The 12479-nt window shown below is 46.3% G+C and overlaps 2 protein-coding genes across 2 annotated transcripts in view; one reads left to right on the forward strand and one right to left on the reverse strand.

The window, feature by feature from the left end:
* LOC148509094 (phospholipase A2 inhibitor and Ly6/PLAUR domain-containing protein-like) overlaps positions 1-12479 on the reverse strand; it is a 198357-nt gene that overhangs the window by 25573 nt on the left and 160305 nt on the right. The window lies entirely within an intron of this gene.
* The window catches only part of LOC148509095 (sialic acid-binding Ig-like lectin 12), a gene marked incomplete at its 5' end in the record, with an annotated part of 50888 nt that overhangs the window by 15245 nt on the left and 23164 nt on the right, over positions 1-12479 (forward strand). The window contains one exon of the mRNA XM_088443671.1: positions 67-423. Within this exon, the coding sequence (XP_088299797.1) occupies positions 67-423 (357 nt within the window). The remainder of the gene's footprint in view (positions 1-66; positions 424-12479) is intronic.

Here is a 12479-nt window from a genome sequence, read left to right on the forward strand (position 1 = left end):
GGAACTGGATAACATACTGTAATTCTGTATGTATTGATCCATATCTACCTTTGTATCTTCTATCAGGTTGCAATGAAGACTCATCATGCAAGGATTGGAATTTTACCATCACTCGCTATATAGATGCAGTGAGAGGTTCCTGTGTGGAGATCCCCTGCACCTTCACCCATCCCACACATGCCAAGGATTATAACTTCTTTTGGTACATGAGAAGATGCCCAGGTCAAATATTCAATAACAGAACCTCTGATGATATTATACAGGAGTACAAAGGACGGACGTTTCTTGTGGGAAACACAAACCAGAGCTGCTCACTGATGATCAATAATGTGCAGACACGTGAAGACTATTTTCCTGGTATAAATAAAGATATAAACTCCTATGAACTCAATAATGGAAAGGTCACCAGAGTGTTCATCACAGGTGAGATATTCAATCTCTGTAATGTGCAGAACATGGGATAGATGTCAAACGATTATTATAAAAAGTATAGAATTTAATTTTACAAACAAGTTACAATAAATACTGTATTTAATAATAATAGATAAACCCTCACCCACTTCATAACATTACATTGCCTTAGGGCCTATGTGTATATGTCCATGTTACAATTATGTAGTACCCGGGTCTGATGGACATTGTTGTGGCAACATTACAAAAAAATCAGAAGAATTTAACCCATTATCTATTACAGTAGGTGGAGATTTAGGGCTGTATTCAGAGGTGGCCGTACGGGCTACGACCGCACGGCCGCCTCGATGTTTGTCTAGTGCGCATGCACACAAGGGAGCCGGCTCCCTCGTGCGCATGCATGAGACCCACTACGACCGACAGCGCTGGTCGTAGCGGGTCTCTTTCCAAAGGGGACGAGCTGTCGATGTTGATTGACAGCTCACCCCGTTTGGAAGGCGGGCCGGGGGGGTGGCAGCCCAAACGGAGGCATTCCCATGGGAACGCCTACCATTTGGGGGAGGCCCCACTGACATCACTAGTGATGTCAGTGGAGAGCTTCCAGCTCAGACAGAGCCAGAAGCTCTCCGGGGCTTACGACAAGTGAGACCCTACCCTAGGGTCTCGTCGTAAGCCCCGATGGTTGCGATGGTCTCTGACCATCGCGACCATCACCCGAGTGGTCGTTAGAGCTGTGGGTGTTAACCCACAGCCTAACGACCGCAACAGAGGCGGGCGGTCAGGATGCAAGTGGCCGCCCAGTTTCTGAGCGACCGCTTGCATCCTCTGACCGCCTCTGAATGAGGCCCTTAATTTCTATAGGACCTGATTCTGTTGGAATATCAGGAAATGCTCAAATTGAGGAAATATTAAGGACAGATATATAAATATATAAAAACATTAATATACTGTACATTCCATTGTTCATTCACTGTTACTGACCTTGATATTGAGTATCCGGCTTCCCTGATAGTTGATAAGTTATGAATGAAAGACATCTGCAGAGAAAAGCTCAGACTTAGAGGGGGAGATGTATACAGCCTTGGAGAGTGATAAAGTGGAGACATTGGGCCTGATTCAGACCCACTCGCGAGCGGCTGTCCGCTCACAAGTGGGTCGATGTTCTGCACTGAGCATGCGCACGACGGAGGGAGCTCCGTCGTGCGCATGCGCCAGACGCGACGAGTGAAGGATTTTCCTTCGCTCGTAGTGTCTCTTCAAAGGGGGCGTGCTGTCGATGTTGACTGACAGCACGCCCCCTTTGGTGGGCGTGCCTCCCTGACGGGGGCGTTCCCACGGGAACTCCTCCCGTCAGAAGCCGTCCCACTGACATCACTAGTGATGTCAGTGGGAGTGATTTTGGCTCTGATAGAGCCAAAATCACTCCGAGCCTTGTGGTTGAAAAACTCAACCACAGGCTTTTGTACGCAGTTTCGATAGTCGCGATGGTCACGACCATCGCGCCCATCAAACTGCACGCTCGTATATGCTGTGGGTGGTGACCCACAGCTATACGAGCGTCCAGGAGGACGCTCCATAGTTATGGAGGACGGCCCTCATTCAGAGCGTGCGCTCTGCTCAGAGCGTACGGCTCTGAATGAGGGCCATTGTTCAGTTGGCTTCTGACTGTAATTTCAAACACTGTTGGGGAGATGTATCAAACCTTGGACAGAGATAAGGTGGAGAGAGATAAAGTACCAACCAATCAGCTTCTAACTGTCATTTTTCAAACACCCTGTAATTTTTACAGCTAGAAGATGATTGGTTGTTACTTTATTTATCTCCACCGTATCACATCTCCCCCTGTGCTAGATAAATGACAGTTAGAAGCTAGTTGGTTGCTTTGTATAACTTCTCCAATCCATCACTCCAAGGCTTGATACATCTCCCCCAGAGTGGGGCAATTAATGTAAATCTGTGGTCTTGTATTTACCTATTTGCACTTTCTGCTTCTCTGTTGGATGTTTTTTTGTATCTTAAATGTTTAATCTCAAGAGTTGTAACAACTTTTCTGAGTAAAATTATGGAGCTCAAACCTCCCTGCTAGTGCTTACATTGGGGTAGTAAATATGTAATGCTTTCATGGAGGCATTTTGTAAAAAAAGGTATTGCCCGGGATTTTAAGAATGTTTGTTTACACATCATCCTCCAACAAACCTCTGCTTAGGCAGGCCTCACAAAAAGTGTGACAAACTTCCCCATCCACAGCCTTAAGGTGTCCCTGTCAGTGAGGTGCTACAGGGTGAGGGGATTGAGGTGCCTGGTGCTACATGGTGAGGGGAGTGACTCAGTGAGAGGTGCTATGAGGTGTGGGGGGAGTGAGGTGCTACAGGGTGAGGGGAGTCAGTGAGGTGCTACAGGGTGATGGGAGTGAGGTGCCTGGTGCTACATGGTGAGGGGAGTGACTCAGTGAGAGGTGCTATGAGGTGTGGGGGAGTGAGGTGCTACAGGGTGAGAGGAGGCAGTGAGGTGCTACAGGGTGAGGGGAGTGAGGTGCTACATGGTGAGGGGAGTGAGAGGTACTACAGGGTGAGGGGAGTCAGTGAGATGCTACAGGGTAAGGGGCACTGTGGTGGATACCTGACTTGGGGGTGCCCTTATAAATTTTTGCTATGGGGCCCACAAAGTTCTAGTTACACCCCTGGCTCAAGTACAAGTTGTTGTACTGTCATCAGCCATTTCATACACTATCTTTCAAAAAGCTATGTATATCAAGAAAAATATAATTTCCCACAATCACAGTTTTATATAAAAGTGGCTGGAGTACCCGGTGTTGCCCGGGATTTTAAGAATGTTTGTTTACACATCATCCTCCAACAAACCTCTTAGGAAGGCCTCACGAAAAGTGTGACAAACTTCCCCATCCACAGTCCTAAGGTCTTCAATGGAAGTAGGACCTGTAATGGTGTAAAGCAAACTTCGGAGATAGAAGCATTCAAAATTTGTCGGATGTACAGTGTAAACAAAGCCAAGAGCTTCTGTTGCTCTGATACCAGGATGACCATCTACAGCGACTCCCTTTTCTGTGCATAAAAACTTTGGGAGAAGCATTCCATATGTAATATTTCGGCAGCTCACAGTACAGCAGGGTCCTTGCAAAGTCATCATTTTGACACAGTTCGAAGAAAGAAGTCAATGTTGTTGCGTAATATGGTATAGTCAGACAGCTGAGAATGCTGGGAAAGCCTGCTAAAGCTCTCTTTGATAATAAACAATAAGATCATGACAAAACATGACAACACAAAATGCTCGCTCAGAGGCCCTACCCATATGCCGTGAGGCCCCACAATGAGCGTACAGCAAACATTGTGTTTTTTAATTAATTAAAAATCAACAGTAATTCATTTCAATTTCAGAATTTTTTAGTTGCCTTGGCCGTGTTTTAATACGCTCGTATGTAAAATTTCATGATCTTCGCTTGTAAACTGTGTATTTGTATAGATAGACAGAAGGACAAATTTTCACTTTTATATAGTAGATAGTACTTACTTCCAGCCTGTGGCGGGCTGGGCCACGGGGGGGCAGTATGCCGTGTGCCCCTCGGGCCGCTGCACCATCTACTGTCCCGGGCTGCCTCCTCTGCAGTAATGGCCAGAAGGGTGATTGACTGAGGAGAATCTGGCAGGCATGAGTAGCAGGCATGAGGGAGGACTTGGAGCGGGAACAATGTTGGTAAGGAGTCAGTGGAGGTGGAGGAGCGGGGGGGGTGTCTTGGGGGGGATTGGACCGCCAGGATAGTGCTCCCTGGGCCATTCCATTTGATGCATGTAGGGACCGGCGGCAGCTGGTCACCCTTCCCTCTGCTTTTTGCCCCAGCTGCCACGATCGGAGCTCAGCTCCGATCGGGCAGCGTACAGCTTACTGTGTACATTAGGGGTGTGCACCAGCCATTTTTCGTGTTTTGTGTTTTCGTTTTGGATCTGGATCTTTCTCCGTGTTTTGGATCTGGATTGGTTTTGCCAAAACCACCCTTCTATGTTTTGGGTTCTGGGTTTTGTGTTTTGGATCTGGATTTTTTATTAAAAAATTTAAAAAAACGCTAAAATCACATAAAATGGGCCTTTTTTTGTTCCTACGCTATTAATAACCCCAATAACATTAATTTCCACTCATTTCCACTCTATTCTGAACACTGTGCTGTGGTAAAAAAAAAACCTGTGTAAAAAAAGAAAAAAATGGCGTGCACCCCCCAAAAAAAGAGCAACCAGACCTGGGCTTTAGTAACCCAGTGCTGGATGTGCTTAAATACAGGGGACAAACGACATAGGGGTCCCCTGTACTTAAGCACAACCAGCACCGGGCTAGTCAGAACCAGCGCTGGTTGCCAAAATATGGGGGACAAACGACGTAGGGGTCCCCGTATTCTGCGCAACCAGCTCTGGGCTCTGATCCGGTCCTGTTCTGGAAATACAGGGGAAAAAAAATTTGTAGGATTCCCCTGTATGTTCCAGAACCAGCACTGGACTTTTTCTAGCGGGGGGCTGATGCCACAGCCAGGGGAGCCCTTTCACCGGGCCCCCCAGCCGCAGCATCAGCCCTGACCGCGAGTCAGCCCAGGCCGGGGATCCCTGGAGAGCTGGGGACCCCCCCAATAAAGGGGTCACCCTCTCCAGGGCACCCCAGGCCCAGGCTGATAGCCCGGGGCTATCCCCGCTACCCCTGGTAGTGGTGGGTGGCGGGTTGATTGTGTGGTGACCCAGAAGGCGGTATGATGACGTTTTGCCTTGATTTCAGATCCGAGTCAGGCGGGAAAAGTCGAGCCTGACTCGGATCGGACTCGGATCGGGGGGGCTCGGGGGGGTTCGGATTTCAGAAATCCGAACCCGCTCACCCCTAATATATATATATATACGCACTGCTTGGGGTCCTGAGGACCGAGTTTGAGAACCTGTGGTCTAGTGGACGTGTGCCTTTAGAAGAAGGAGCGGAACCAAAGTGGTGTTTTCAGAATTTCCGAGGGCATCTTTGATAAAGTTATCTGTCGACTCTGGGATTCTTTCTGAGATCAAGTACACGCTGGCTCCATACTAAGACCCCTGATGTGCCTGTTTTTTAATTGATGAAGGTACTTATAAATACCTATTTTGAAAATTCAAATATTCTTAAATACTACACCAGAGAGCGCCTTTTCTCACCTCCTTTTTAGATATTCTACTACTATTTGAGACGATACAACAACAGTCTCTCAGGAGAAAATTGGCAGCCACCTGTCACACGGGGAGTGTATTTTTGGAAGAATTCATTTCAAAGGACTGAAACACAGATATATTGTGGTGTAGCGCTATTAACAGTACCCTTGTTCTTTAAATATATATATATATATATATACAGGGCCATAACTAGACTTTTTGGCGCCCTGTGCCAGAAAGTGCATTGGCGCCCCCCTCATTTTTCAAAGGGACATAATGCACCCAAAAAATGGCCATGGCTTCATGGGGAAGGGTCAGGGAAGAGAGAGGAGAGGGGAGGAGATGCTGGGGATGAAATAAGAGGAAGCTACAAGGAAGAATGATAATAAAAAGAAATTTGACAGGCCCAAACAGCGCCCCCTGACCTGTGGTGTCCTGTGCGATGGCAAAGGCCGCACTACCCTAGCTACGGCCCTGTATATATATATATATATATATATTATAAATATATATATATATATTAGGGGTGAGCGGGTTCGGATTTCTGAAATCCGAACCCCCCCCGAGCCCCCCCGATCCGAGGCCGATCCGAGTCAGGCTCGACTTTTCCAGCCTGACTCGGATCTGAAATCGAGGCAAAACGGCATCATCCCACCTTCCGGGTCTCGCGGGTTTTGGATCCTATATAAGGTACCCACGTCGGCGCCATTTTCTCACTCGGCTGTGTACAGTGAAGAGGGAGGGTGGGAGTTAGGGCTGGCTGGGCTGTGTTTTGTAGTGTAGTGCAGAGTAGTGTTGTGCTGTGCTGTGCTGTGCTGCGCTGTGCTGCTGTTGTCCATAGGGGCTGTGTCCACTACTTCAAAGTCCATAGGGGCTGGCTGTGTTGTGCTGTGCTGCTGTTGTTAATAGGGGCTGTGTCCACTACTTCAAAGTCCATAGGGGCTGGCTGGACTGTGTTGTGCAGTCAGTTGTCCTTAGGGGCTGTGTCCACTCCAAAGTCCTGTGCAGTGTCCCAGTCCTAAAGGGGTGCTGTAGTGTTGTCCAGGGGGTGCTCTGTCCGTCAGGGGTGCTCCCGCCAAGTGCTAAAAAAAATTATATTTTTTCTGTGTTTGTGAATTGTGTGCGCAGTAGCCGCACGTGCATCAACAAAGTAGTGCCAAGCGTGCGCCTGTGTCATAAGAAAAGGGCCAGCTGGCTTGACCGTTAAAGGGTGCTGTAACCCCCAAAGTACACTCCAGTCCAAACCAAATAAAAAAATATTTTCTGTGTTTGTGAATTGTGTGCGCAGTAGCCGCACGTGCATCAACAAAGTAGTGCCAAGCGTGCGCCTGTGTCATAAGTAAAGGGCCGGCTGGCTTGACCGTTAAAGGGTGCTGTAACCCCAAAGTACACTCCAAACAAAATAAAAAAATATTTTCTGTGTTTGTGAATTGTGTGCACTGTGGCTGCACGTGCATCAACAAAGGAGCAGCGCCAAGCGTGCGCCTGTGTCCCACAAGTAAAGAGCCGGCTGGCTCATTTCTTAAAGGGTGGTGTAACCCACAAAGTGCACTACTCTCCAGCAAAAATAAAAAAATATTTTCTGTGTTTGTGTGCGCCTTAGCCGCACGTATATATCAATATAACATAAATGGAGGACCAAACTTTCTCCGATAAAAATAAAATAGGAAAAGATCAAGAACCACTTCCTCCTAGTGCTGTTGCTGCTGCTGGGAGTTATTCATCATCCCAGAGAGGAAGTAGGAACACCACTACTTTTACTAAACAATTGACCCTCCAACAGTCCCTAGCGATGAGGATGAAGTACGACAGCAGTCATCCTGAAGCAAAAACGTATAACTGAGGCCTTGACTGCTATGTTGGTGTTAGACTTGTGTCCGGTATCCGCCATTAGTGCAGTGGGATTTAGACAATTGATGGAGGTAGTGTGTCCCCAGTTCCAAATCCCATCTAGATTCCACCTGCATCCTCAAAGCAGCAGCGACAAGTGTGCGTCTGTCTGTTAAAGGGTGGTGTAACCCTCAAAGTGCGCTCCACAAACAATAAAAAAATTCTTCTTTTTTTTCCTGTCTTTGTGAATTGTGTGGGATGTAGCCGCATCCTCAATGCAGCAGCGACAAGCGTGCGTCTGTCTGTTAAAGGGTGGTGTAACCCTCAAAGTGCTCCAAAAAATAAAAAACAATTTTTTTTATGTGTTGGTGACTTGTGTGCGATGTAGCCGCACGTGCATCAACACAGTAGCAGCGCCAAGCGTGCGCCTGTGTCATAAGTCAAGGGCCAGTTTGGACATCTGGTCCGGACTGAAGGACGTGCCAACAATTTCTGACAAGTCTACTGTCACTGCATATGATACTGTCCTCAAAGCAGCAGCGACAACCGTGCGTCTGTCTGTTAAAGCGTGGTGTAACCCTCAAAGTGCGCTCCACAAACAATAAAAAAATTCTTCTTTTTTTTTCTGTCTTTGTGAAATGTGTGGGCTGTAGCCGCACCTGCATCCTTAAAGCAGCAGCGACAAGCGTGCGTCTGTCTGTTAAAGGGTGGTGACACCCTCAGAGTGTGCTCCACAAACAATAAAAATATTCTTCTTTTTTTTTCTGTCTTTGTGAAATGTGTGGGCTGTAGCTGCAACTGCATCCTTAAATCAGCAGCGACAAGCGTGCGTCTGTCTGTTAAAGGGTGGTGTAACCCTCAAAGTGCGTTCCACAAACAATAAAAAAATTCTTCTTTTTTTTTCTGTCTTTGTGAAATGTGTGGGCTGTAGCCGCACCTGCATCCTTAAAGCAGCAGTGACAAGCATGCGTCTGTTTGTTAAAGGGTGGTGTAATCCTCAAAGTGCGCTCCACAAACAATAAAAAAATTCTTCTTTTTTTTCCTGTCTTTGTGAATTGTGTGGGCTGTAGCCGCACCTGCATCCTCAAAGCAGCAGCGACAAGCGTGCTTCTGTATGTTAAAGGATTACATCGGTGACAGCATCCAAGTAGGCATGTCAGACAGTCCGTACATGTACTGGCAGGAAAAAGAAGCAATTTGGAGGTCCCTGTACAAACTGGCTCTATTTTACCTGAGTTGCCCCCCCTCCAGTGTGCACTCCGAAAGAGTGTTTAGTGCAGCCGGGAACCTTGGCAGCAAAAGGCGTAGGAGGTTGCTTCCACAAAATGTGGAGAAGATGATGTTCATAAAAATGAATTATCAACTTTTCCAGGGAGACCAGCCTCCAGAGGGACCAGTGGTGGTGGATTCCAGCGGGGACGAATTAATACTCTGTGAGAATGAGGATGTACACAACACTGAAGAGGGTGAGGAATCGGTGAATGAGGAGGATGAGGATGACATCTTGCCTCCGTAGAGCCAGTTTGTGCAGGGCCAGATTAATTGCCAGCTTGTTTTGTGGGGGCCCAAACGAACCAATCATTTCAGCCACAGTCATGTGGCAGACCCTGGCGCTGAAATGATTGGTTTGTTAAAGTGTGCATGTCCTGTTTATACAACATAAGGGTGGGTGGGAGGGCCCAAGGACAATTCCATCTTGCACCTCTTTTTTTTCTTTGCATTATGTACTGTTTGGGGCCTAGTTTTTCAAACTGCCATCCTGTCTGCCACTGCAGTGTCATTCCTAGATGGGCCATGTGTTTGTGCCGCCCACTCGTGTCGCTTAGCATAGTCATCCATCTACCTCGGTGCAACCTTTTGGACATAAAAACACTATTGTGAGGTGTGAGGTGTTCAGAATAAACTGGAAATGAGTGGAAATTAAGATTGTTGAGGTTAATAATTGCATAGGAGCAGAAAAATCAACACATTCTGTGATTTAAGCTGTTTTTATGCTTTTTTAAAAAAAAATACAGATCCAAAACACAAAACCCAGAACCCAAAACACGGAAGGGTGGTTTTGGCAAAACCAATCCAGATCCAAAACACGAAGAAAGATCCAGATCCAAAACCAAAACACAAAACACGAAAAGTGGCCGGTGCACACCCCTAATATATATATATATATACATTCTTGAATACGCGGCACTCTGGTGACTTTCAAAGAATACTCTGAACCTCTCAAACTGTGTCAACATTTCAGAACTCTTTACTCATGTTCTTTCGTCAAGAATGAAAGAACCTGAGTAAAGAGTTCTGAAACGTTGAAAAAATTGTGGAGTACAGAGTATTCTTTGAAAGTAACCAGAGTGCCGCCTATTCAAGAATGTATTTGTTGGATTTTCCGTGTTGGTAATTGAGGAGGGCACTGATATATGTACAGTATATATATATATATATATATATATATATATATATATGTGTGTGTGTAAAAAAAGAGCCAGCACGTCCATTTAGAAAGAATATTATATTTTTGCAAATTAGGATCAGTGCATTCACACTAAACCGCATATTCATATGCCGAGGCAGAGTGCTCTGCATTTGATGGAGACTAGTGACTTTGCTGCTCTTGATGAGTATACTGTATGACTATATTGCTGAAATGTATTGCCACAATAATTACTGAGTCCCTTTATACAGTGCCTCGACATATGAATATGCACTTTATGGATGCACTGATGCTAATTTGCACTAATGCTGGATAAAATGTTTGATTCTTTCAAAAAGCATGTGCCAGCTCTTTTCTGCATATTGGCAAATTTTTATGTGCCTTGCACTCCTACACTGTATATATGAACTGTGTGCTGCTGGTCTCAATTGGAACTATATACAGATGTAGCCACGTTCATCGTTGCTGTGATGCGTACGCACGCATCGCTGCATAGCACAGCATACACCAGGCTGCAAGTACTTGCAGCCGGCATTCACTCCATTGAAGTGTATGGGGGGAATTCAATTCAACGCGAATTGAATAGCGCCGGGAGCAAGCTCCCGGAGCTATACAATTCAGTGCTCTGTGTGGTCGGAGAATGCCGGTTATCACGCCTTAACAAGGGTGTTAAGACGCGGTAACCGGCATTCTCTAACAAAAGTACCAGGCGCACAGCTGTTAGCGCCGCGCTATGCAGAAAAACATCTGCGCGCCCGGTACTTTGGTTGGATTTCTCCTCTCATCCCCAGGGGGGTGCGAGAAGAAATCCTTAGCCCGCCCAAACAGCGCGGTGTATTGAATAGCTTCCGGAGCACCCTCCTGCGGCTATTCAACATCGCTTTGAATTGAATCGCCCCCTATGGAGTGACATGGGCACACTAGTCGCGCCATCCATGCCGCGATGCGCTTGAATTGCGGGATAGATGAGCTTGGCTATATATATATATATATATATATATCACTGCGATGCTCTCTGCATATTATGCTGTCACTGCGATGTCCTCTGTATTATGTGGTAGTTACTGCAAGGCTCTCTGCATTGTATGGAGGGAGCATTAGAGGCCTTTCCCATACTCACAGAGCAACACTGAGTGACACCTCACGTGTCAGACACTAGTAACAGCATGAAGTATGAGCGATTTAAGGTTAAATGTATGTTTTTATGTGAATGCCATAATATTCTTTTTTCTATTTAGACATGGAGAGTGACTTTACTAGCTGCATGTATTGATCATCATTTTTATGATTTGTCTTGGTCAACGACTGGTGCCAGCGCTCACCTTTGTGTGTTTGTAAGAGGACAGTCCCTCCCTCCCGGTGATGCTGAGTTGGACAGCATTCAGGAGCTTGTACTCTTGCGTCTATGTGCTGCTCCCTCTCTGTATGTTTAGTTTGCTACTAATCTTCAGTGTGTATCAGCCTATACTTGTTGCAAAAGATGCGCATATTTATACTTGTGAACAACTCTGTGGCCTCAGTCCTGTCAACCCACCCTCACTGAGCTGTGACTATATGGGAGCGCACTGTTAGAGTCCTGTTACACCTCTTCAGCCATAAGTGAAGATGCAGTTGAAACACACACAGCTCTGCATCATTTGTATTCCTATACACTTTAGAGTATTAGCAGAGGGCCTGATTCATAGTTGTATGCAATACCGATGTTTACGGAGTGGAGGGATTATCGATAAACCAGGTCCACTGTCATGTACTTGCCCCCCAGGCTAAAAGTTGCAAGCCAGCCCCTGCTTCCAGCCCCTAATGGGTAATCATTTTACACCCTATCAGGTGGATTTTTCCCTGCTGTGTTTGCAGAGTGTTATATTCCAAGTAAATGGTTATTTAATCACTTAGATAAATGGGTCTACACCAGTAGACAACAAGAAAGGGGTGTGCAAATCCCCAAAATATAGTAACAGAGGAATGATGGCTATATGGCACTAGGTAGGGTTAATTAATAGTAACAAAATGTATATTAATAACCAGTATATCTAATAGTCTTAATTTAGTTGTAGTATTAATATAATTTTTTTAAATAAATTAAGACTATTAGATATACTGATCATCAGGGCCGGCTCCAGGGGGAGCCGCGCACCGTGCAGGATGAGACTTATGTGCCCTTTGCGAAGCCGCGTGCGACCAAAAATGGGGGCGTGACCTAATTATCATAGGCAATGACCCCTAATTATGTTAATTGGGGGCGTACCCGTATGGCATTCCTCTTGTTAACGTCAGGCTGGGGGCGAGCCAAGCACTACATCAGTAGCTGGGCTGCCCCCAGCCCTCTTCCTGCACTGAATGCATTCCTCTTCTCCGGGGGCCAGCACCGCCACACAGCTGCGGAGGTGCCCAACCTCCTGACTGCCCGCGGGACACTTCATCACACTTTGGTGTAACAGTGAGGCAGTGCCCGAAAAACGGGACTCTCCCATTGAAATCAGAAATGGCTGGGAGGTGTGCGCCCTCTATGGGGGTGGAGCCCCTGTTCGACCACACTGGTCGAACATGCCTCGAGTCAACCCTGCTGATCATTATTATACATTATGTTAAAATTCATGTACAGTATATACATTGGCATAGTATTTTATCTGAATTATATTTAA

The sequence above is a fragment of the Taudactylus pleione genome, unplaced genomic scaffold (assembly GCF_031769625.1).
Source record: "Taudactylus pleione unplaced genomic scaffold, aTauple2 ptg000332l, whole genome shotgun sequence".
NCBI lineage: Eukaryota > Metazoa > Chordata > Amphibia > Anura > Myobatrachidae > Taudactylus > Taudactylus pleione.